The sequence below is a fragment of the Drosophila miranda genome, chromosome 4, assembly GCF_003369915.1.
Source record: "Drosophila miranda strain MSH22 chromosome 4, D.miranda_PacBio2.1, whole genome shotgun sequence".
NCBI classification, from domain to species: domain Eukaryota; kingdom Metazoa; phylum Arthropoda; class Insecta; order Diptera; family Drosophilidae; genus Drosophila; species Drosophila miranda.
In genome coordinates this window covers 26463283-26488111 of record NC_046677.1, presented here as the reverse complement: position 1 = coordinate 26488111, position 24829 = coordinate 26463283, and the positions used below count along the sequence as shown (strand labels likewise).

Here is a 24829-nt window from a genome sequence, read left to right as displayed (position 1 = left end):
GAGCAGGCAGCAGGCGCCTCTAGATATCGCTGGACACGCAATTTGCTGGCTCTGGACAGGGTCCATCCGCAGAAGTCGCTGCTTGTATCCCTGTCGCATGTCGCCTGTCGCGTTTGTCGTCGCCATCGTCATTGTCTCTGAAGTGGCCATCAATTCTTCGTGGCTTACCCGAGGACCAGTCCGCCCCGTGGCGGGGAGAGCAGAGCGGCAACAGAAGCTTTTTGTCGCGACTTTTCATCAGACAGGACGGACAGCCAACGTCCGGCGTGTAGCGGAACGTTTTTGGGATCCAAAAATCTGATTTATATGCTCGACAACATCACGTTCCCCAGCAGCTTGTTGTCGGGATGAAGAGATTCCGGGATTCGGGATCCGGGACTTGGGATGAGCACCCTGATGCCTCGGTGCCAGAGTCAACTTCAAGGAGAGGTCTCTGCCTCTGACTCCAAGTATAGAGACGGGCAACAATGTTTTGGCCAAAGCGTAATGAAACAATATTTTTTTTTGGTGTGAGAGAAAACTACTATACACTGAGGGAAAAGGTTGTCCAGGAAGGAGTTGTCGTAGTCTTTGGGAATGTTGAATGCTTTATGTTTAAGGAGGGATACAAAATGATAATTTAGATGCTCATTTGAGGTGTTATGTAAAGCAAACCGCGAGAAAGAATGTGAAACACTTGTATTTTTTTATCTTTATATCTTTTTTGGCAACATTTACAGCCCAGCCATCTCCTAACCCATAAACCAAAGACAATATAAGTAATAATTAGGGCAAAAGCCATATTTTTCTATGGTACATGCTTTCTTATACCCGATACTCGAAGGGTAACACCCAGAAAGAAGCGTGTTTCTGTCTGTGTGTCCGTTTATCCTTCCGTCCCGATGTGCGCTAGAGCAATCAAATTCAGTATCCAGACTCCTGTGTGTTTCAAATATGGTAGACCATATCTACCAGATTGCCTAATCTAATTGAGATTGGATCATTACAGGCAGAAGGGTAACCAATGCAGTGGCCATGCAACTCCTTAACACTCGCTTAATCTCTTCGTCGTGCAATGTGCGCTCTCTGGCGGAGGAGAGCGAGAGTTTCGGCCCTGACCGACACGCTTTTTCCCTCCGTGTAAGCGAAGTAGCTTCCTCTATTTCTCGGCGCTGGCTCTGCCTCTACCACTGGTGTCTCTCCTCATTGCTTCATTCCTGCGTTCTGCTTTGTGGTTTTCCCCGGCATCGTTTCATTTTCATCCGTTTTGTTTGTCAGAATCGTCCAGAAAGTGCAACAGAAAGTGTAGGGGGAGAGCGGGGAGTGGCTGTAAAGGAGTCTCTGCCGTTGATGAATGCAACGCATGCATGCGTGAGGCGCCAAAAGCCGCTGCACCACCCCCATCTCTACATCCCCCCTTTTGTGGCATGCGGCATGGTGTGGTGTGGTGTGCTGTGGGGAGGGGTGGTGCAGTGCCAGGCAAGCAGTTATGCAAATTTGTTGTGCGTCCGTGGCGCAGTTTTCATCAAAACCGGTTTGTGCCACAATGCCGCGACCGGCGCGCCGGCAATAACACGGAACCAACAACACCAGCAACAGGATGAACGCCTACAACAATGGGAAGAACTACAGAAACAACACCGAAAAAAACAAAAACTACTACTACAATGACGATGGGCGATGATGAGGCTCTAACGCTGGCCATCCTCTAAGCCCAAGGCGCATCCTTTGTTGCCCGACGCTTAGCCATCATCAGCCTAATCATCATCCTGCTCCTCCTCAATACTGGTAGCTAATGGGATGGGAATGGGATGGTGGGAATGGGAATGGGCTACAATCCTTGGCATCAACCTTTTGGGCTAATGATCTTGTGAGCCCAATCGCTGTTTGCTTCGCTGATGAGACTTTAGTGCGAAGATACCAAATAGGTTTGGTGGAGTTTGGGAAATGGTTAGTTATGGAACTACAAGTTCTGAAAGGCAATTGCATTTGTGTTGGTTTACATTTGGAGTCCCATTTGGTTTCTATTTGGAGCCATTTCGAATCATTCTCGAGGCATACCAAAGCCATTCACTGATCAGCTTTTCGAACAGTTGGGCGTATTCGGGGTTTCTCCTCGTAAGTCGCACTAGGATTTGGGCTTACTGAGGCTTCTTTGGGTCTACAGGAGATGCTCAACCCTTGAACCGTTTGTAAGGCCATCTCAAGATTTCCACTCGAGCTGTTTTTATTGAAGGAAGGATTTGTTTTCCATTAAACAAGTTTTGAGCTACTAGTTCGATAAGTATTGGTTTTATTTAGTAAATATGTGCGGTTTATATACAGTTTTTGATGCTTAAAATGGTTTACTTAGATCTACAGATATCCTCTGATATAGATACATCCAGATGCCTGTTGCAGTGCATTTCCTCTCCAAATCTGGGCGCCTTTTAGTCCTCTATAACCTTAGGTCTACTCGTACGATTAGTAGCTATCGTAACCAGTTTCATGTGGAAGGAAAATTGGGTTCCAATCGAAGCAAATAATCTTCCCTCCACCTGCAGCAAGTGACAGGAATCTTGGGCACATCGTATTATTACTAGTATTAGATATAGATATAGAGGTTTAATGAGTAAATAAATCTCTAGTCAGTGAAAAGATTCGATGATTATGGATTACAGCCCAGACAGATCAGTAACGATTGGATCTGAGAGATTGCAGAACTCCACTTACCATCTATTTCGGTGTATGAAAAGCTCACTTCAAGTAATACTCGTAACCCACTTGCCAAGGCAGCCATAAAGATTTCCTTTACTGATTGTCGCCAATCAGTCTTTATAGCGTATTTAGATTGGACGAGTATCAATCGATTTCAGCTATCATCCAAGACATGATCGCGCTATCTTGTGGAAGAGGGAGATAGATAACCAAATGAAAGCCCAAAACAAAGTTGTTGGCATAAAGAAAGCGCGAATATCGATTGAACGGGAGGCCCGGTGACGTTTTGGCAATGACGCACTTGGAATATGGTTTCTAATTCTGTTTTAGAGTTGATTAAGCATACTCGAATTTATAGAAATGATTCAGTGGGGTCAAAACAAAAAAAAAACCCTAGAGACAACCAACAGCAACCGTGACTGATAAAGAAAACGACCTTGCCAGGCCATTGTGCCTCTCCGAGAATATACAGAGAATAGAGTTCTCTTTCTACCTCCTTCGACTGCGAATGCACTGTGCTATCAATGAACCTGAACATCGTACATAGTAGTGTCGCAGTTGTTGTGTTAGCGTTGATAATACTGATAAGTTTTGACACATTTCAATTCGATCGAAGCTCTGTGTGTTTCCACCCTTCAAAACAGTCTAGAGTTGGATTTAGTCTGAGAAGGTTATAATTTTGTTGCGGCCCCATGTCCAGGGCATTGAGCAACGTCTGGTGCTCACTGCTGGCCCAAAAGCAAGCAAACTGGGATGTGGATGTGGAAAGGCCGGCCATCGAGGAGGAGGAGAACTTCCATTCGTCTCCTCGTGATCTCCAGCTAATGTCATTGGCCGCCGAACAGGCTCAGAGTTCACGTAGCTCTCGACCAAAGTGGCTGCCACCTGATGTTGCCTCCTCGACCAGCATTAGCCTACGCATTGTCCGCATTAGCGTGGACCTGCCCGACCCGCCTGACCCGCAGCTGCGAGCCGTCTCCCACTCACACGCTGACAGCAAGCGTAAGTTTTACTTCCACAAAAAGTTTGTTTTGGGTTTGAATTTCCCTCAGAAGAGTCGATTGGTGATGGGAAAGGTTTTGCTCCCAGCCCTCATTGTCTCTTCCTTGGGAAGTATTTGGCTTTTATTTGCCTTTGATTTCATATTTATTTATACTTTGATTGACTTTCCTTAATTTCACATTTTCTATCTTATCGGTGGGGCATTAGTCATGCCTTTATAAGTCTTTATAGACCAGAAAGTCGACTGTTATTAAAAGACTACCAAAAACAATACTAGATATGCCCTTAAATAAACCCTACAAACCCTTGGTAGATATCGAACTATTGATATAGGCAGAAGACATGTTAGAGTATCTTCCAACAGCCCCAAAATCTATTCGAAATATTCGCCTAGAAAATTTATTTATGCCAAACTTTTTTCCTTGGGAGTTCCAGCGTCTCTCAACCATAAATCTTTGTGGGTCAAAGTTTTTCTACTTCTTTTTGGGGCAGCTGTGGATCCGATTTCATTAATTCCCGTATCCATAATATTTGCAGGTCAAATGCTGATGAAATGGCTGATATCCACGCTGCAGGGCAACCCCAAGACGACGGCTGCCTTGGAGCTGCAGGAACAATTCAATGCGATGGCCCTGCAATTCTGCAATAATCTCAAATACGTCGGCGTCCTCAAGCAGATTTCCAATGACGGCCAGCTGGACGGCCACTCCACGGCGGGCTTCAGTGTAAGTTCAATGGCCTTTATGGCCAGGCCAGGAAATTGGTCATCTGCGTCGGATGTTGCCACGTCGCTGGCGGAAATGATGAGAGTCCGCGTTTGGCTGGACAGCGGGGGACAGGAAGCCTGTCCACTCCGGTCCGGTCCGGTCCGGTCCACAAAACTAAACTAAGTTTCAAGTCATTAGCGTTTGAAGGCAAAAACCCATTGATAATGGGCACTCTCTGTCTCTGTCTCTCTCTCTCTCGCTCTCCGTGTACGCCCCCGAGGAGGCCAACTGTCAGCCAACTTATGCGTCGTCCTGCGTCTCCGTAATGTTACTCATACGCCGCGTCATCCTCCGTCGAAAAGGAGTCGCTGGCGAATGGCGGCAAAAGTTGTGCACCGCAAAGTTGTGCCCGGAAATTAGCAATTCCATTGCAAAAAAAACGAAGAAGAAGACAAAATGAAAGACAAACCAGGACTCGGGCTTTGGTTGCACTTGCATTTAGCCCGGACTCCAGCGGTTGTCCATCTAACCCTTTGGCCGCCCCAATTGACCCCTCTTTGGGGTCCCCACGCCTGGACCCCCGCCCCTGTTCTCGCCTGCAAGTGTCAGAACTTGTTAAAACTTTACAGTCGGCAGACGTCAACTATCAAAAGCCAAAACTCACTCTGGCTTCTGGCTCTCTGGGTCTCTGGGTTCTGGTTCTCTGCATTAACAATTTCTCGATGCAGTTGTTGTTGTTTTTTTTCCCACTTCTTGTTTCGCTGCATGCAAAATTATGAAACCAAAGTTTGACGCTGGACGAGACGCTGCCACTACACTGGGAACAATCGTCGGGCGAACCAGCAACAGGGAAAGGTGCATAGGAAGGCTTTGAACATTCGAGCCCACATGTTTGTCCTTTAGGATTGTAAGAGAATTTCCATAAGAGAGTAGAGAATTTATATAATTTGATTTTCAAAGAATTATCTAAGATATTGGCACTTTTTCGACAGGTCTTCAAACTTTAAGCCAACAAAAAATCATACAAAAAATTCTAGTTAAGAAATGGTCCTGTTTAAAAGGTTAGGTTAACCCGAACGGGCTTCAGCGGGGCCACGGATCCGGATAAGGGTGAGAACCGTCGAGGCAGTGCTTCAGGGATTTTAAAGTCCTCGAGAATCGGGGTATTTTTTCGCCTAGGGCAGTAGTTCCTGCGGCGTCCTCTTGGAGGCCAGTACCGGGGCGCCCAGGTAAGAGGGCCATCTCATCTGCCACTATGAGATGCTCCAGAGCCTTAACAAAATCTTTTATAAATTTTTGATCCCCTTATTTTCCTGTTTTACTAATTTGAAAAAATCTTGAAATGTGCCAAGAATCTGTGAACGACGTTCTAGGATTATCGGAAGCATTAATATCTTAAATATTTCCCTTGAAACGTATCCTATGAATATTAACATGCCAGTTCCTTATTTATTTTCATTTAAACTTGTTTTAAATTAGTTTGGGTTCCTTTTTTGCTTAAATATGGATAGTTTTCCGATGAAAATCTGCTAAAATATGCCTTAAAATGTACATATTTCTGTAACTTCCATAACTTCATACTTCCGTGAGATTTAGAACAGCCTTTGGGCCCAACAAAAGCCACCAATTCAATCCCTTAAAGTCCCTTTTTTCGCTCAGTGCAGCTCCTCGCCTCCCACGCCAACACTCTGCCCTGCCACCATCTGGGTGCAACTCTTTCGTAACCATCTTCAGCCGCTGTGCTGTGCCTAATGGACTCCATAATAGTTGACCATATTTAGGTACAGTTTAGCCAAAGCATCTAGCCTCTTGACCGACCAAACAGCTAAATAAACAAACAGTTGGCCAAAAGGGAAAAAGCTTTAATTGCTCAGAGGCAGAGAGCGGGGCGTGGAGTGGAGTGGAGGCTGGGAGAAGGAAGACCTGTTAACTGGTTCCATTTCGTATTTCTACCGCCTGTAAAACCCCACAGTTCGTCTCCAGTTAAGTGTTATTTGACAGGCGACAGCATGGGGCAACAGAAACAGAAACAACAAGCAGCAGCCAAACGGCAACAAGAACAACCACAAATAATGAAGCACTAGATACGAGTATAGCCCTCAAATTAGTTTAGGCCAAAAGTTTTAGCCACAGCAGCTTAACCTCAAATCCCACGAGCCAGGAGCCAAGACGAAAGGGCAGGGGTGGAGAGGGGAGGGGAGCACCGCCAGTCGCACAGACAACACCGTTAAGTGATTTTCTATGTGATGATACTTGAGCTCAAGATTATGATATCACAAATTTCTTCAACTGGCTGCCAAGAACCGAGGGACAGTCCTTAAGCAGGGGCAGGAGGTAGGTGGCAGGGGGAGGGGTAGGGGTAGGGGCGGTGTCTCCAAATGTCTCCCCACCGATGTGCGCATCATCAACTTTTTGGGCAACAGGCCAGCATATGCCAAGAGGGGGAAGCCAAAGGTTCGTTGTTCGCTGTTCGACTTTTCTTTTGCCTTTTCTATCGGGGATTCCCTTGTCTCTACATTTTTTTTGGGTGCTCGTGCCCCATCTTTTTTTTTCGTGGCAGAAGCGACTGTGTGCCTTGGCTCATTGAAAGTTTTGTGCGTTTTTATTACTTTCAGTCGAAAGTTGTTGTTTTTCGTGCCCCTCCAAAATATTCTTTTGGGTTTCGAAACTTTAATGCCATGGAATGATTTCAATGGATTTTAATGCAATGTCTTGTCGGGGTCTGTCTTTCGGGAGGGGGGGGGGGGTGGGATTCAAGGGGTTGATGGTGGATTAGATTGAAGCGATTCCAATGTCATCGTGCTATTAATAGAGCGGCTGAGACCTCAATAAATGCTTAATTTAATGACTGCCAGAGGTTTCAATCAAAGATAATTAATTTCGAAGGAAATTATATTGAAATATAATTTATTACAGAAAAAAATCATTTTTCCGTTTTTTAAAAAATTATAAAATGTTTAAAAATTATTTCTATGAAAAAATAGCACTGAAAACTAAGAACAGTCATCGTTTTCTTCAAAAACTAAATAAAATCCCGCATTTTCTTTATCAAAATTCAGCTCCAAGCAGGGGGTACCAGGCAGCGCTTTCGAAATGATTCCTTTAGCATTTTGTATGATTATTTATTAAACAACATATTTAAAACAATATAAAATGATGCTTGCCAAATTGTTTTAATTAACATTTTGCTAATTAAAAACTATTTAAATCATAAAAACACGCTTTCGCCGCAACATCAGACTGTTGCCCATGCCCCTCCCGCCCACATCTACCCTCAAAACAAAATCTGACAAATGCAATTAAAATTGTAATTGAAATTTAATTATGCCTCCAACAAGTGGCGTCCCACAATGCAGTTGTCTGTGCCTGCAGCACATAGATACATACATTCAGAACGAACACACACATAGATACAGACTTACACTCGTAGATACACATGGTTCGACCCTAATCAGTCAAAGAATCTGAGCATCTGACAAATGCAAATCAAGTGCAACAGCTTGCTTTGATGCCTGACGCCTTATTCGATAGGACTTCGTACACCCCACGGCTATGTCCCTTCCTGTTGTGTGGGAGTCGGGGTTTATCGCAGTTTACACAATTTGCATGTTTTTTTCCTACTCTAAAGAAGCCAAGAAGCAACCCAAGCAGACTATTCAAGCGCATCCCAGATGGATCCTAAGACAACACAAAAACCCTACGATAGACACCCACATAGAGAAAGTTTTACTGTGGAAAGCAGATGGGTTCAGGAAGTACTATGGGGTGTATGAAAGATGGAATACTTGGGATATTCTGAGCCATTTTTGGAGATCTCTTTGTGCCTTTTTGGTTAGAGGATGTTCAATAAATAGGTACATATAGATTCATTCGATGTAAATATGTTAATTCTATACACGATGAGCCATATCAAAGACTATAAAATACCATCTGGAACAAATTCCATTTCAATTTTCGTTCGTTTGCTTCTTGGAACAGAAACGCAGGGTTCGTGACTTCGCTTGGGCTTCGGCAATGCTTTGGGCAGCTGAGTCGGTCCCCAGAATCCAATAACAATATACACCGTCTTCCACAAGGCGCAGAAAAGACTTACTTTTCGATGGCGACGCTCAAAAGTCGGTTCCCAAAAGGAAAAAACAAAAACATAAGCAAATTCATCGAGCATTTGCTTACCATATTTGATCACAAAGCCATCCATTTTTTACACAAGATATTCAAGGGGCCACATTTTACGATCTTCTGCGTTCGAAGCACAATGTTCCAAGAACTACATTCATATTATAATCGTAAAAGCCCTAAATGTGCGCCATTGAGTGTTTGAAAAGCAATATTTTACGCGGTAGATCTTCAAGCTGTCTTTAAGCAAAAAACTCGATACTCGACAGTTACCACCTCATCTGCATATATGCACCTCTGCTCTCATCCCACCACAACTTTTGCAAACCTCCTGCCCCCCCCACCACCACCCTTAATGGCCTGACAAAAGAAGAAAACGGCAACAAAAGTAAGACAATTCCCGTTGCGGGAGCCAAAGCCAAGTCGAGTCGACGGCGATGGCGACATGCACAATCCAGAGAGAGAGAGAGAGAGTTTTTGCATTCAGAGTAGGGGGAAAGGGGATTTGGGGCCAATCGGGGGAGCTTTTAAGCTTTGTCGCTTGTGGCACACTCGAGACCCACTTGGAAGGAAGCACTGCAGCACTCGACTCGACTCGACTCGACAATTAGAAGTCAATGGGTTAATACAAGTTTATCTAACCCAATGCTCCTCCTCCCCCTGCAGCCGTACGAGATGTACCAGTGGACACACACGGAGCAGCCGACGACATCGCTGCCGCTCACACCCGGCAAACTCGACAAGGTGGCCTCCTGGCCATTCTCAAGCACACCGGCGGGCATCAGGACCTTGGAGGCGTCATCGTTGGCAACAGCGACAGCCGCAGTGGCTGGAGGAGCGGCAGGGGCAGCGGATGCGACAACACCCACTGTCACCGAAAACCAGAAGACACTGCAGCAGATCCTCAAGAAGCGACTCCTCAACTGCTCCACGCTGGCCGACGTGCATGCGGTGGTCAACGAGCTGCTCAGCAGCGTGGATGAGCCGCCCCGCCGTCCCTCCAGGAGGTGTACCAATCTCACGGAGCTGCTCAACGCCAGCGAGTCGACCATTTACGAGTACAACAAGCCGCAGGAGGGCAGGAGCTATGCAGATGGCGAGACGCAGACGGAGGGCGACTGCCAAGGCTCCTGTCGCTGTGGTGGAGCATCCTTGAAGGGCGGCGAAGAGGCCGGAGAGCAAAGTGCCGAATCGGCTGGGACGCCTGCCCCACCGCCAGCACCAGCGCTTGTTATTCCGCCGCCCCCTCCTCCACCTCCTCCGCCGCCTCCTTTTGCTGGTGCTCCGCCTCCCCCGGCTGCCCCACCACCGCCGCCGCCGCCTCCTTTTGCTGGTGCTCCGCCTCCCCCGGCTGCCCCACCACCGCCGCCGCCGCCACCCATGCCTGGAAGTGGTGCACCTCCACCCCCGCCGCCGCCCATGCCTGGCAGTGGTGCACCGCCGCCCCCGCCTCCGCCAGGATTTGGAGGACCTCCCCCGCCACCAGGAAGTGGTGGAGGCCCGCCTCCACCGCCCCCGTCTATGATCTCACCCGCACCGCTGCCCGATCCCTCCGAGGGAGATTGGTTCAATCGCACAAACAGTGAGTAAATACGCTCCTGGGTTCCATTTTCCAATTGAAAATTCATGCATTTCCCTCTCTGCTTTCCTGCAGCGCTTCGTAAAAGTGCAGTTAACCCGCCAAAGCCCATGCGTCCCCTATATTGGACGCGGATTGTGACAATATCACTGCCGCCAGTGCCGCGTCCCTCCTCGGTGGCCAACTCCACGGACAGTGCGGACAATGTGGACAATGTGGAGAACAGCGGCAGCTCCCCGGATGAACTGCCCTCGACGAGCGCCAGCAGTGGGGCATCAACGCCACGTAGCGGCGACAATGCAGCAGCAGCCCCAGTTGTGCCCCAGCCCCCGCCGCCCATAAAGGAGATTTGGACAGAGATTGAGGAGACGCCGCTGGACAACATTGAGGAGTTCACCGAGCTCTTCTCGCGACAGGCCGTTGTGCCGGTGAACAAGCCCAAGGAGGTGAAGATGAAGCGAGCCAAGTCCATCAAGGTGCTGGAGCCGGAGCGCTCCAGGAAGGTGGGGATCATCTCACGCAGCCTGCACGTGCCCTCCAGCGAGATCGAGCATGCCATCTACAACCTGGACACATCGGTGGTGAGCCTCGAGGCGTTGCAGCACCTGGGCCACATCAAGGCCAGCGACGAGGAGCTGTTCAAGATCAAGGATGCGGCTGGCGGGGAAATACCTCTGGATACACCCGAGCAGTTCCTGCTGGACATATCTCTCATCTCGATGGCCAGCGAGCGGATCTCGTGCATTATCTTCCAGGCCGAGTTCGAGGAGTCGCTGTCGCAGCAGATGCGCAAGCTGGAGACCATCCAGCAGCTGTCGCAGGAGCTGATCGACAGCGAGGACCTCAAGCTGGTATTCTCCATTATCCTGACGCTGGGCAACTACATGAACGGGGGCAATCGGCAGCGCGGCCAGGCGGACGGCTTCAATCTGGATATACTTGGGAAACTGAAGGACGTCAAGTCCAAGGAGCGACATACCACACTCCTGCACTTCATAGTGCGCACCTACATTGCCCAGCGGCGGAAGGAGGGTGTCCATCCCCTGGAAATTCGTCTACCCATACCCGAGCCAGCGGATGTGGAGCGTGCGGCACAGATCAAGTTTGAAGATGTGGAGATGCATATCAACGAGCTGAAAAAGAAGTTTTTGGGTAAGATCCGCTGGGAATCCCCTGGCTTGCTCTCTTGCATTAATCGGCGTATCCTTTGGTTTAGTTTTCAAGAGGACCAAGGCCAAGGTACTGGCTGCCTGCAGTGAAGACATTGTGGAGCCCTTCAAGTCCAAAATGGAGGAATTCACGGAGAGTGCCGACATGTCGATGGCCAAGTTGGATCGCATGCTGAACGATGGCCGGGAACTGTTTTTGGAGACAATGCGCTTCTATCATTACACGCCGGAGACTCAAACCCTGGGAGATTGCACGCCCGACCAGTTCTTCGAGTGCTGGACACTTTTCACAAACGACTTTAAGGACATTTGGCGCAAGGAGATCGAGAATCTTATAAATGAATTGTAAGGGAATATTATTGGGGTGCTCCCCACTGCCACTGACACGGCGATTATCTAACATATTGCTTAATTTGCAGGAAAAAGAAATCCAAGCAGGTGCAGGTCGAGTCGCGTCGCAATGTCTCCACGAAGGTGGAAAAGTCCGGCCGGCTATCGCTCAAGGAGCGAATGGTGATGCGACGCGGCAAAAACTAGTTTTACCTGCGCTTCAGATACTATTGCTAAGCAAAGTTCTCGTTTAATGGCAACATTCTTCACTAATTGTAAAGTGATATTTTAATATTAAACTAAACTAAAGATAAATTATACAAAAGCACTCGTTCAACGTTTTTTTACAATTTGAATTCAAATAAGCCGCCACATGTTGAACTTTTACAGCACTGAAGATGAGATGTATGGCAGCCCTTTTTATCTCTGCCTATCGGTTGGACACATATGGACGTCCTGTTACATTTTTGAAGATCTCAATTTCCATGTTTTCTATACACAAATTTTCTTTATAAATTGTAACATTGGGGGAGATGTTTGTAACGAAATGTCCTATACAAATTAGATGTACTTGGCATTCGAAATACATAAAAAGAAGAACAATGCTTTAATAAGGGATGAGATGGCAGTTTTTGTCTAGGTTCCTTTTCCTATTGGCCTTGTGGTTCTTCCTGGACCTGTGGTTGCTCTTGGCCTTGTGGTTCCTCCTGGGCCTGTGGTTGCTCTTGGCCCTGTGGTTCCTCCTGGGCCTGTGGTTGCTCTTGGCCTTGTGGTTCCTCCTGGGCCTGTGGTTGCTCTTGGCCTTGTGGTTCCTCTTGGGCCTGTGGTTGCTCTTGGCCTTGTGGTTCCTCCTGGGCCTGTGGTTGCTCTTGGCCCTGTACTGCCAACTGTTCAGCGAGAGTAAGCATCTCAACAGAGTGCAAGCAACGCAGAGCCGAATTTGTTTGGGCCCGCCATAGGGAAGCGACTTGGCGCACTGTAGTCCCTTCGCGATTGATCTCAATGTCCGTATTTTGTTGATTCTCAATCGCACACGACAGCATGGTTCGCCAACCTTCACGAGTTTTGTCCATCTTTTCTAAACGAAATTCGAAAATGTATGAATGGAATAGTATGGTAATTGTTATTTTTACAGGACAAACCTTGTACTGATGAAATTCTAACAACAATTAATAGATCTGTTTTGATGTGAATCCTATTTTTTTGCACGAAAAGCACCGCCTACTCTGATTTTATAATTGGGTCTGTCACTACCGCCGAACTCGTTCCGTCTATCGCACAAAACTATCGGTACACATCGATAAGTAGAAAGAGAAGTATTATGATATGTCATCCCCATTGTGTCGAAAACCAAAATGAACGATTAACCCTCTTGGGCCCTTGTAACACTACCACCGAAAATCATGAAACTTTAGTTTTTGTTTTTTTTTTTTGTGAGTAAAGAGAAAGGATAGATGGATTTATAAGGAGAATTTAAAATATATTTATTTTCCGTGGTTTAACTCAACCTGTTCACCTGTTTCAATAGAAGTTTTTCAATCGTGGTTTAAATGGGTTAACGCACAGACACTAATCCCCACTGTATACAAGCAAAATTTAAAATCAATTTTTGTTTTGATTTTTCTGCAAAAAGCTATACTATGCATCGTTCACATCCGAGTACCACGCGACGGAAGCATTTGATTAAGGAAATGATGGAGGATGACTATGAACTTCCGACAGAGCAGCAGCAGATCGTGCGCGTCGTCAGAAGCTGCGGGAACAATCTCCACGAGGTGGAAACTGCGACGCCAGAGTCGGAGAACTTTCTGGGTGAGAACTGGGATGATCATCTAGAGAAACCACGACTAACGTACACCCATACGTAACTCTAATCCAGTGTCCATGCCCAACAAATATCGCAAGAACATGTGGGTCAAGCGCGGTGACTTCCTTCTGGTGGAACCCATCGAGGAGGGCGACAAAGTCAAGGCGGAAATATCCAAAATCCTCACCAACGACCATGTCAAGGAGTACACCAAGGCAGGCATATGGCCGGAACGATTTGCCAAGAATCCGCCGCAGGAGGCCAAAGCACAGAACGATGATGAGGACTCCGACTTTGAAGATGATCTAACGCCCAACACGAATCGTCCCGTACAGGAATCCGATGAAGAGGACGAGGACACTGATACGGAGAGCAGCGATGAGGAAGACTGACACGAGTTCATGAGTGCATTGTGGAAGTGCATTACAAAATTTTAGCTTTGTATATTTCTCTTATTCTTTTTCTTACTTTCTGCCCATCTTTCAAAATGTAACAAAAAATAGATGGTCACTATGAATTAAGTGTTGTTCTTGTGGCTGCTGCTAAACTAAGTGTTTTAACTGAATTGAAAATTCTTGCAAAAGCTACATAAAAGCCTACGCGATTAATTAATGCGCGTTGAGATCGATTCTTAAAGCGTTTTATTCACTGGGATTTGATTTCCTTTTCTTGAAGATGCGGCTCGCTTTGATGCAGGTGTTTATGCATTCGCCTCCACCGATTCATCATGCTCCTTTTGCTCGCCATCGTCCGGCTCCAGCTGCTTGAAAGGCAACGCCTCGATCTTCGACTCCAACGCCAAGGTAGACGGTCGCGGTTTGGTAAACGGAAAGTTCGTTAGGTCCTCCATCTGTGGCGTGTGTACGGCAATCAGATCGGTTTGCGTGGAGCTACAGTCGCGCTGCTCCGACACGGGCACCTGGGCATCAGGTTCGGGATTGCTAATGAGAGCATACTGTGGCAGATTACACACCATCGTCAGGCAGTTGACAATCGTTCCGATCGAGCTGCGCAGCTGCTGCACCTGGTCCGTCAGCATGGTACAGCGCTTGGCCAGATCGTTGACCACAGAGGCCGAGTTATGATCAAGACTCACGGGGGCACTGGAATCCTCGCCCGAAACTGTGCCCTGGACTGCGGCGACTTGTCCTGCTGCCTTAGGATCCACCACATGCATGGTGGACACCTTCTTCCACAGCGCATTGATGGCCTGCATTTGCAGCTGTTGGATCTTGCGCTCGTTCTCCAGCTGCGCCTTGGTCAGCCGCATGTCTTTGCTGAGTTGCCTGGGGGATACGAAAACAAGAATTAGCTATTGTCTCAAGGAAAAATTCTGCCATTCCTGGGACTCACTCAATGTACTCCTGCACGCGACGTCTCTGTAGCTTCTCTGCAATATCGGGATTGTGTTTCTTACGGGTATAATAGCCACGCCACATTTTCTGTATGATAACCGCCGATGACTCCGTCATGTGCTCTATCAACCGATCCGCACAGTTCTGACTGCTGTTGTCCACCAGCTGCTGCTGTTGTTGTTGTTGCTGCTGCTGCTGCTGTTGCTGCTGATTCCTCTGCGCAGCCATCTTCCTAATGGTCCTCAACTTGTCGATGTTCATCTGCTCGCCATCATCATCCGTACTGCCACCTCCCGAATCCACCGCCGTCGTCGTCGTCGAAGTCATCTGCTGCTGCACTCTGTCTGTTGTTCTAGGGGCCACCTTTTGTGGACTGCTTATGGGACTCTGGGTGCGCTTCAGCAGGGGACTATGCACGCGGGGCAAATTCAGTTTGTTGTCTGTTCAGGGAATAAAATCAAAAGTGTACTTAAATGCCGTGTTACTACAGAGACTAGTTATGCTTGGCTGGCCACCTTTGTTTTTGTTGATTTTCGTTTTGTGCAACTGCGAGTTGAGAGCACTGACCGTCACCCGTTGGGCAACGGCGGCGGGACAGACATCGGGACTCATCAGAGTCTCCGGCACGGGCACCATTTTCGAGGCAGCAGCCAAGGGACCACCCGCAGGCGGCTGACTGAGGAATGTTTGATCTGTTTTGAGGAGAGAGAATTTGATATATATATTTTTCTATATGGATGCAATAAATAAAAGGACTAGCGTACCATTATAGGGATTTGGCGTTATATTGCGAGGCGTTGATTCCGTTGAGTTGTAGGTCTTGGTGGTCACGCTGCTGGACATACCGCTGCCGGCCAGCTGGAAGTCGCCATCGTTCTTGATGTTCTCGATTAGCGAAATGCTCATCTGCAGCGAATGATTGAGGGAACCATTATCGTTGATGCTGCTATTGCTGCTGCTGTTGCCATGATAGCTGTTAACCATGGACTCGGGCGAGCCCTGGCGGCCACTCAAGCGGGAGACTGCAAAAATCAAGCATGAAATTAGCAAATATCTAACACAGGATACAACTACACCTACATCTGGGTGACTGTATGCGACTCGTGGGTTTCCGGCGATGGGATGAGGGTGAAGTGTTGGCCGAGCTATTCGCATGATTGTCCATGATCTCTTCCTGCAGCTGGCGCTGATGATGCTGCGCCTTGCTTAGGATTAGGCGCAGCTTGCGATCGTCTTCGTTCTCCAAGGCCTTGCCCACCAGCGGACAGAAAGTGCTCAGATGCTTGGCCAGAGAGAGCTGCTCGCCCACACGAAACTGGCGGCCCCGTCCCTGGCTGTAGAGCCACTCGGCCTTGAGGCTCTCGATGGGATCCACCGCATAGCCGTCAATACACTTGAGGCTCATGCACCAATTCAAGACAAAAGGTCGATAGTCAAAGCCGCTAAAAGTTAAGGACATAAAAAAGTTCAGTGAGATTATGCCGAGTTTTTAAGGGTGGATCCTACTCACTCCACGCTGTTGGGACCCAGGGCCATGTTCACACAGCCATTCTCGGTGATGGAGAGGCTCTGCAGATTGCTCAGATGCGACAGCGTGCAGATCTCGTTCAAGTCGTCGATGTTGTTCTTGGCCAGCGTTAGAGTCTCCAGGGAAGTGGGCAAGTACTTGTCGCATTGCCGCAGATGCGTCAGACGATTGCCGTGCAGGTAGAGCTCCTTGAGGTTGCACAGATATGAGATGTCCGATATGCTGGTGACGCTATTCTCCGCCAGATTAAGGCACTCCAGCGCCACGTTCGTGTTGAGATGTTCGATGGTCTTGATGTTGTTGCCCTCTAAATTGAGCACTCGCAAATGCTGGCAATCCTTCAGGCCCTCGATGGAGAGAATGCCATTGAAGGAGAGGTTTAGCTCGCGCAGACAGTGCAGCCGGCAGACGCCATACATGCGCAGCAATTGGTTTTTTGCCAGCGACAGCTGAAAAACATAATTTATATAAGCGCAAATTCAGGTTTTAAGAGGGTATCAATTTAAGGAACCGTTTCTATCTTGAGGTACGAGTCAATGTTGTCTATTTTCTGCAGCTCATTCTCGTCCAGTATCAGCTTGCGTATGTTGTGGGCATCTTCCTGCTTGGGCACCTTCTTCAGCTTCTGCTTGGACAGGTTCAGGGTCTGCTTCTCGCTGCAGCCGCCTTCGTCGCCTGCCGTAAGAGAGGGGGGAAGATACAAACACACGTATATGTATACACATACAATGTAAAGTAATTTGATGACTTCATCGGGGTTAGTCCTAGTGGACTGGGGGCTGGGGAGCATCGCGCAGGTGCGACTCCAAGCCCCCCGACTCCACTGCCCAAAAGCAGACTGCAAATTTCGATGCATAGGAGACGAGCTCCCAACGACAGCTGCTGGGCTAGAAACCCCGGTCGAAACCTCTTGAGGTAGCGAAGAAAATTCCTATACTCTTTTACGGCTTACCGCTCATGATGGCTGGTGGGTGGCACAGGTTAAATTTCAGCAGTTGTTACCGAACGTCGTTGCCAGCCGATTGGAGTGGCGTCCACCACGAAAAATCAATGTTGCGGAATGTGGCGTCGCTCTCTCTCCAGAACCAGTGTTTCTGCTCTTGCTGTGCCCCAGCCGTATGCTCTGGATGATGATCTGCAGTCTTTGGGTGGTTATGCTACCAGGAGTTTATGGTTCTAGTGCTGCCATGGCCAATAAATTATTTTTATTTCTTTTTTCTTGCCGCTGCGCTTAAATCCAAAATAAATGATATCGCTTATCGTGTTTGTAGTGCTGCAAAACACACGGCGCCAAGTGGCGTGTTGGTGTTAATGTTACGCTTTAACATTGCTCTGCTAACTTGGGCTGTTAGGCGCCATTAACGACTAAGCATAATTTAAACTCCCTATTTGGTTTTTAATTTTGTTTTGAAGAAACGCTTAGAAAATATATAAAGCAAAGGTTGTACTAATTAAAAAAGGACTGGAGTCATTTTGAAAGTTTGCTCTCTTCCAAATTAACTGCTCCCTTGCACACCTCACTGACGAGAAACGGCACCCGCTCCAAATCATCCACCAGAGAGATCTCGTGTCGAAGATTTTGAATAAACTGTTTTTTTATCTTGCGAACCATGGGACTGATGACCTTCGATCTCACTATTTTATCTATATCCTGAAGCACCTTCTCCTCGGCTTTCTTCTTCATACTCAGGGTGTCCGATTTGTTAGAAGCAGACAGCTCCTGAGGATCATTCGAGAAACGCTGCTTCTGTGATTGATTCGAATGCGACTGTTGTTTAGAAGAATTGCAAAAGAATGCCTCCTTACACTCTTCCTGCGACTGCTGCTTAAACTGATCTTGACACGGATTCTGAGGATGATCCTGAACCAAAAAGCCCATCTTCTTTGCATGCAACACCAGATCATCATTAAATTTCATAAAAACCGATTGCAATTCTACCTCGTTGCGGATCAAGGAAAGCAGCTCGTCCCCGTCCCTCACACTGATTTGATTCGATCTAGAGGAATTGGTCTCCGTACCAGGCATCTGATTCTCGTCTCTGAACAGCTTGTATTTGGATCCCATCTCGGGGTTCTCCTTTTCGCAGCACTCGCATTCCATGTGATTATCCGATGTATTCTTATTCAGTTCAACGGCAGAGTCTGGAAAATGTTCCTTGGCTTTATCGACCATGAATGATGGTTGGAGATGGTCCCCGCTCCTATAAAGCCCGTCGATAGCATTCTCTTTGGCTAACTCTGGGCTTTGCGGTATCAGGCGGACATTGTACCGAGAACCTGTCACTGGGGGATTCTGGTATTCCGTCTGCAGATTTTGCTGCATAATATTGTCTGCATTTTTAGGAGGCTGCTGATTAGATGACTGTTGTAAGGACTTCTGCATATTCTGAGGGCTTTCAGGATAATTCTTCTTTGTAGATTTATGATTCAGAGACACCCGATACTCCTCCGATGGTTTCTGCTTGAGCTGATCTTGACACGGCTTCTGAGTATGATCCTCATACGGATCCTTCTTAGGGGGTTTCTGGTATTCTTTCCGCAGATTTTTCTGAATCATCTTGGAGGTACTCTGGCGAATCTGATCATCCTCTGTCTGGGTTTCCGTCTGAGGATTCTCATTCGAATGCTTCTTTGTAGAATTCTGATACGCAGACACTCGATACTCCTCCGGTGACTTCTGCTTGATCTGATCAAGAGTCGGCTTTTGAGTATGATCCTCATACGGATCCTTCTTAGGGGGTTTCTGGTATACTTTCTGCAGATTTTTCTGCATCATCTTGGAGGTACTCTGGCGAATCTGATCATCCTCTGTCTGGGTTTCCGTCTGAGGATTCTCATGCGAATGCTGCTTTGTAGAATTATGATACGCAGACACTCGATACTCCTCCGGTGACTTCTGCTTGAACTGATCAAGAATCGGCTTCTGAGTATGATCCTCATGTGGATCCTTCTTAGGGGGTTTCTGGTATTCTTTCTGCAGATTTTTCTGAATCATCTTGGAGGTACTCTGGCGATTCTGATAATCCTCTGTCTGGGTTTCCGTCTGAGGATTCTCATGCGAATGCTTCTTTGTAGAATTATTATACGCAGACACTCGATACTCCTCCGGTGACTTCTGCTTGAACTGATCATGAGTCGGCTTCTGAGTATGATCCTCATACAGATCCTTCTTGGGGGGCTTCTGGTATACTTTCTGCAGATTTTTCAGCATCATCTTGGAGGTACTCTGGCGAATCTGATCATCCTCTTTCTGGGTTTCCGTCTGAGGATTCTCATGCGAATGCTTCTTTGTAGAATTCTGATACGCAGACACTCGATACTCCTCCGGTGACTTCTGCTTGAACTGATCAAGAGTCGGCTTTTGAGTATGATCCTCATACGGATCCTTCTTAGGGGGTTTCTGGTAAACTTTCTGCAGATTTTTCTGCATCATCTTGGAGGTACTCTGGCAAATCTGATCATCCTCTGTCTGGGTTTCCGTCTGTGGATTCTCATGCGAATGCTTCTTTGTAGAATTCTGATACGCAGACACTCGATACTCCTCCGGTGACTTCTGCTTGAACTGATGAAGAGTCGGCTTTTGAGTATGATCCTCATACGGATCCTTCTTAGGGGGTTTCTGGTAAACTTTCTGCAGATTTTTCTGCATCATCTTGGAGGTACTCTGGCGAATCTGATAATCCTCTGTCTGGGTTTCCGTCTGAGGATTCTCATGCGAATGCTTCTTTGTAGAATTATGATACGCAGACACTCGATACTCCTCCGGTGGCTTTTGCTTGAACTGATCATGAGTCGGCCTCTGAGGAGGATCCTCATACGGATCCTTCTTAGGGGGTTCCTGGTATACTTTCTGCAGATTTTTCTGCATCATCTTGGAGGTACTCTGGCGAATCTGATCATCCTCTGTCTGGGTTTCCGTCTGAGGATTCTCATGCGAATGCCTAATCTTGTCAGGATTACTGGACCGCTGCACTAGGACAGATCTGTGATGTGTTTTCTGAAACTTAGTCTTCTCCTGGATTGGAGTTTTCTCCGTAAGCCATTGCAATGTTCTTAGATCGGTAGGAGACATAATCTGACGGACTTCCTTCCATAGCTTTTTCTTGCTCTGTTGCGGCATCTCATCCTCTAATAGGTAGCGATTTCTGTGACTTGTTTCTTCGCTTTTGCCATCGCTTGAGCAACACTTGTGATCTTGTGTATCCATCAAGCGAGCAGAAATTGATGCTGTTTCAATGGCTTCGAGTTTTTTCAGTGTACTCGTATGACGAGATTTTACCCCTTTCAGAAATGACTTTTATAACAAGATTACTTTGCTTGCTCGAACTGAAAGCATGAAAACTAATATGATGAAAGAAAAGTCAAGTTTTGTGTGGTAGGGTTTTTATTCTTATTTTCAAAATGAGTGGAAACGTTGAGAGAGGCGGCAATCAGGAACGAATTGATTTGTTCTTTAAAGTGGGGAGGGGAGATCTCTCTCAATTGTTATTTCTTTTCTCCTCTATCCACCTTATGACCGATTTAATTAGAACTTTAGAATATTTTATATGTCTCAATTTAATGCTGCTGTTTCTTATTACGCTAAATCTGTCTGTCTCTCACCCTTCTCATACCAACACCAGCCGTTATATCTTGCTCCCCTCCAACAGGTCGCACACTGCGCGATAATATTCTGACTATAATATTGATTCGATTTGATCCAGATTCTGAAATCTGGTAGATATGGTCCTATGGTTCTGTATTTTTGGTTTTACCGTTTCTTCAATATTCACGATTATCATCGTGTGTTGGAGGCGGCAGAGAGCGGGGCGATATTTTGAAAAGAAGATCTGAAAAGCAGCACACCGCTCAAGAATTTCCTTTAATTGGCAAAAGTATTTACCGTATCGCGAATAGCATTTTAAAGAGATTCCTACTTGGTTTTGTGTAATTGGTAATTTTTGTAATTCTTGGGTGCATTTGTAGATACACGCTCTTCCTTATTCTAGGCCGGGGGAACATTGTCAGTTGTTGACAGCCCATACAAAATGTCCATTACATGACAGACCACAGTATCAAGCAGTTCACCGAACACCGACTGAATTTCTCGTTCTGGACCAAGGCACACAGCTCGTCCCGGACCATGGAACGCAACTCGTCCCTGCTCTTCACAGTGATCACGGACGATCTAGTGGATGTGCTGTTTGTGCCGTTCTCGTCACTACCCCTTCTGCAGATACTTCAAGAGATGCATCTCATTCTGCATATGGGTCATATACCTTTTGTGTATCTTCATGATCATGGGAGTGATCACCTTGAAGCTCACTAAATCAGCTACACTCATACTGCACTCGATTTGTGGCATCTCATCTGTTGTGGAACCCTTAAATGAATCAGTGGTGGGCGCATGAACAGCTATGGCCAAATTCGAGAGGGAACCGATGGGTGTGGACATTGTTTCCTTCATATCCTGAAACTTGGACACGTTTGAACAAAGAATGGGTGTCATCTCTGGGCGGATTCAAGTCTGAAAGGGTGGAAACTGTCTCTTCTAGATCCTTATAGCGTGGCTTGGATGTTTGTTCTTTATTTAATACAATAATTATAAAATATATAAAAAGGTATCATCGAATCAAAAGTGACTAAACATTTTTAGAGTTTCCTCTGTTCCATCGTGATGTTGTCCATGTAAATCTGACCGACAAGGCGCGGCACCGTCTCCAGATACTTCAAGAGATGCATCTCATTCTGCATATGGGTCATACACCTTTTGCGTATCTTCATGATCATGGGAGTGATTACCTTGTAGCTCACTAAATCAGCTACACTCATACTGCCCTCGATTTGTGGCATCTCATCTGTTGTGGAACCCTTAAATGATTCAGTGGTGGGCGCATGAACAGCTATGGCCAAATTCGGGAGGGAACCGATGGGTGTGGACATTGTTTCCTTCATATCCTGAAACTTGGACACGTTTGAACAAGGATGGGTGTCATCTCTGGGCGGATTCAAGTCTGAAAGTGTGGAAACTTTCTCTTCAAGATCCTTATATCGTGGCCTGGATGTTTGATCACCACGCACCGACTGCAATTGCATCTCGTCCAGGATCATGGCACGCAGCTCGTGCCCGCTCTTGGCACTGATCGAAGTCGATACCGAGCTGCTACTGGCCATGGAAAATACCTCATGCCCGGCACCGGACTGCCTGTGCTTGGGTTTGTCCTTTGGGAAGCCTTTACCGTAACATTCCATGAACTTGTTGCGTGCCTTCTTATCCACTCCGAAATTACACTCTTCGGAATCATCCTCAGGCGTATCGCCGAAGCGCGAGAATGGAGGAAAGTCCGCGATTTGCTGATTTGGATGCTTCTGTTGAGGATTCTTTTGACCCTTCAGCTTCGAGGTACGATGGGAATGTTGCGAAGCCTGTCGATACGACTCCTGTCTCTTCTCTTTGGTAAGATCCTGATACATACGCTGAGTAGGATTCTGAAGCACAGACTGGAGCTCCGCGACTTTTTTTCTGTCTAGCCCTGGATTTTGCGGCATTTGGACTTTTTGAGCTTTTAATATGCCTTTGATAGGAGATGCTTTTTTTTGGGTTTGATATGACTCCTGCCTCTTGGTATCCAGGACATCATCTATGGCTGAATTCTTGGGTGCCTTTGTAGATACACTCTCTTTCATATACTCGTCCGGGGGAACATTGTCAGTTGTTGACAGCCCACACAAAAAGTCCTTCACATGACAGATCACAGTATCAGACAGTTCACCGAACACCGACTGAATTTCACTCTCGTTCCGGACCAACGCACACAGCTCGTCCCGGACAATGGAACACAGCTCGTTCCCGGACGATCCTGTGGAGGTACTGTCCGTGCCGTTCTCGACACTGCACCTTCCGCATTTGTTATATTTTTTTTGTTTTACTGTGGAATCTTCGCGGTTTTTCTCGGAGGTGTCGCTCCGAGTCCGAGTCTTAGCGAGAAGTTCCCCACCAATCTCTCTACCCCACTTATCCGGCACAGGGAGATCACCGTATTGATGAGGAGTCGACAATGGGATATCCTTAGCTTGCATCTCGCTTTGATTACGTTGTGACGGCTTTTCACAAGTATTCTCACATGGATTCGGGTATGATTGCTGCTGTAGATGAATCGGATACAGCTGCTGTTTTTCGACCTTCTGACGTGACGTTGAATACATTTGATAATGCTCCTGTCTGTGCTTATGAAGATGGGGTGGACTCTGACCGAGTTTAGGGGCATATTCCTTGTACTTGTACGATGCGTTTTTATCAAGTTCCTTAATATATTGGTCAAAATCTGTCACGTCCGTTTTCTTAGAAAGTTTATTTAGCTTTAGCGGACTGTACTGATGAGGACACGGCGATAGGACGTCTTTAGTTTTGCTTATGGGTGCTTTCTTCTGGCTTTGATTGCGTTGAGGAGAATTCTGACGAAAAGCCGTCCGATACTGTTCATGTGGGTGCTGCTGCTGATGCGAATAGTGCTGAGGCACGAATTCCATGTACTTATTTGATTTATTTTGATCACGTTCATCACGTTTATCGGCTAAATTCTCCTCGTCCGTATTGCTCGAGCATGAATAAGGTTGGCCACTTGCTGTGTTGGAGGGCTCTGGATTTTCCGTCAGAAAGGAAACATTTCGTGGCGGAGGACGCAAAAATAGGACGTTCATACCTTTGGAGCTGGCTCTGATTGAAGATTTGTTTTTCGGGCTGTCATGACGCTGTGCCTGTTCTTGATGAAGTTTCGGATATGAAGTCTGGAGACACTGACTCGGCATGGAAGGAGTCTGGCTTCTCTGCTCCAGACACTGATGCTGCGGCTGCTGTTGTTGAGGATCCCGAGAAGTCTGCTGTTTCTTGGCAGGACTCTGATTTAAATTCTTATACTTCTGACACTGATGCGGCTGTTGTGCTAGGTAATCGCCTGGATGATAGCTACGGTGCATACCACAGCCGGATCTGTTCGCGCACATACGCTCCTGAGCCTGGGTCTGGTCCAGGATGGAAGGCTTCTGCTGTTGCTGCTTTGAAAGGTTCTTCGTTGGCCATTTTAGGTCCTCTAGATAGGCTTGAGAAGACATTTCACCTCCCATCTCTCGTGCCGTGCGCTTATCCTGTTGTGACACCTCCTCGTTTACTAATAACGAGGTATTGCTGTCGCTTGTCCGTTGATTCATGTCGGAAACTTGGAGAAATGAGCAAATCGGTTTTATTTTTGCACTTCTGGCCTCGTAAAAATTCGAAAAGTCCAAGCAATAATTGTAGGCTTGATTATCCATAGATCGAGAGATATTTTTTTTGGAATTTTCAACCGATTCGAGTTTGTTTTGTATGCTCGAATGAGGAGATGACTTTAATAACAGGGTTACTTTGCTAGTTGAAACTGAACGAAGGGATAAACCAGATATGTAGAAAGAGTCAAGTTTTGAAGGGTACGATATATATGAAGATTTTCATTAAATATGAAGATAATTTCAATGAAGCACATTTCTTGTTCAAACATAAAAGATAGAGTGTTTGTTGGAGAAGTAATCCAGCGATGAGCATGCA

General features: G+C 46.8%; 5 protein-coding genes across 10 annotated transcripts in view; 2 read left to right on the top strand and 3 right to left on the bottom strand.

The window, feature by feature from the left end:
* LOC108162659 (protein cappuccino) overlaps window positions 1-11916 on the top strand; it is a 46437-nt gene extending 34521 nt beyond the window's left edge. For 4 of the 5 annotated variants that reach the window (XM_033394077.1, XM_033394076.1, XM_017297494.2 and 1 more), the window contains 5 exons: window positions 4216-4403; window positions 9168-10083; window positions 10156-11232; window positions 11297-11594; window positions 11669-11916. In XM_033394077.1, the coding sequence (XP_033249968.1) occupies window positions 4216-4403; window positions 9168-10083; window positions 10156-11232; window positions 11297-11594; window positions 11669-11786 (2597 nt within the window). In that variant the 3' untranslated portion in view covers window positions 11787-11916. Of the gene's footprint in view, window positions 1-3339; window positions 3679-4215; window positions 4404-9167; window positions 10084-10155; window positions 11233-11296; window positions 11595-11668 lie in introns of those variants that run through there. The other variant, XM_017297495.2, reaches the window with a different exon arrangement.
* Window positions 11917-12067: 151 nt separating this feature from the next.
* Window positions 12068-12827, bottom strand: LOC108162664 (hydroxysteroid dehydrogenase-like protein 2). Of its 2 annotated transcripts, none has more exons than XM_017297504.2 (2): window positions 12722-12827; window positions 12068-12657 (listed from the first exon to the last, which is right to left on the bottom strand). In XM_017297504.2, the coding sequence occupies exon 2, from the start codon at window positions 12650-12652 to the stop codon at window positions 12230-12232; it is 423 nt and encodes a 140-aa protein (XP_017152993.1). In that variant the 5' UTR covers window positions 12653-12657; window positions 12722-12827; the 3' UTR covers window positions 12068-12229. The 2 variants fall into 2 exon arrangements, with proteins under 2 accessions (XP_017152993.1, XP_017152994.1); XM_017297505.2 differs by having other exon boundaries at window positions 12068-12652; window positions 12722-12812.
* Window positions 12828-13132: 305 nt separating this feature from the next.
* Window positions 13133-14014, top strand: LOC108162663 (probable RNA-binding protein EIF1AD). Its single transcript, XM_017297503.2, has 2 exons — window positions 13133-13391; window positions 13459-14014. The coding sequence occupies exons 1-2, from the start codon at window positions 13220-13222 to the stop codon at window positions 13776-13778; spliced, it is 492 nt and encodes a 163-aa protein (XP_017152992.1). The 5' UTR covers window positions 13133-13219; the 3' UTR covers window positions 13779-14014.
* On the bottom strand, window positions 13806-17530 carry LOC108162661 (centrosomal protein of 97 kDa). The gene is made up of 8 exons (XM_017297501.2): window positions 17222-17530; window positions 16781-16944; window positions 16252-16718; window positions 15822-16183; window positions 15506-15763; window positions 15257-15433; window positions 14740-15181; window positions 13806-14672 (listed from the first exon to the last, which is right to left on the bottom strand). Exons 1-8 carry the CDS (start codon window positions 17226-17228, stop codon window positions 14087-14089), a joined length of 2463 nt encoding a protein of 820 aa, XP_017152990.1. The 5' UTR covers window positions 17229-17530; the 3' UTR covers window positions 13806-14086.
* A 4288-nt stretch (window positions 17531-21818) lies between these two features.
* LOC117188935 lies at window positions 21819-24724 on the bottom strand. The gene is made up of 2 exons (XM_033393571.1): window positions 23952-24724; window positions 21819-23888 (listed from the first exon to the last, which is right to left on the bottom strand). Exons 1-2 carry the CDS (start codon window positions 24556-24558, stop codon window positions 21901-21903), a joined length of 2595 nt encoding a protein of 864 aa, XP_033249462.1. The 5' UTR covers window positions 24559-24724; the 3' UTR covers window positions 21819-21900.
* Window positions 24725-24829: the final 105 nt, after the last annotated feature.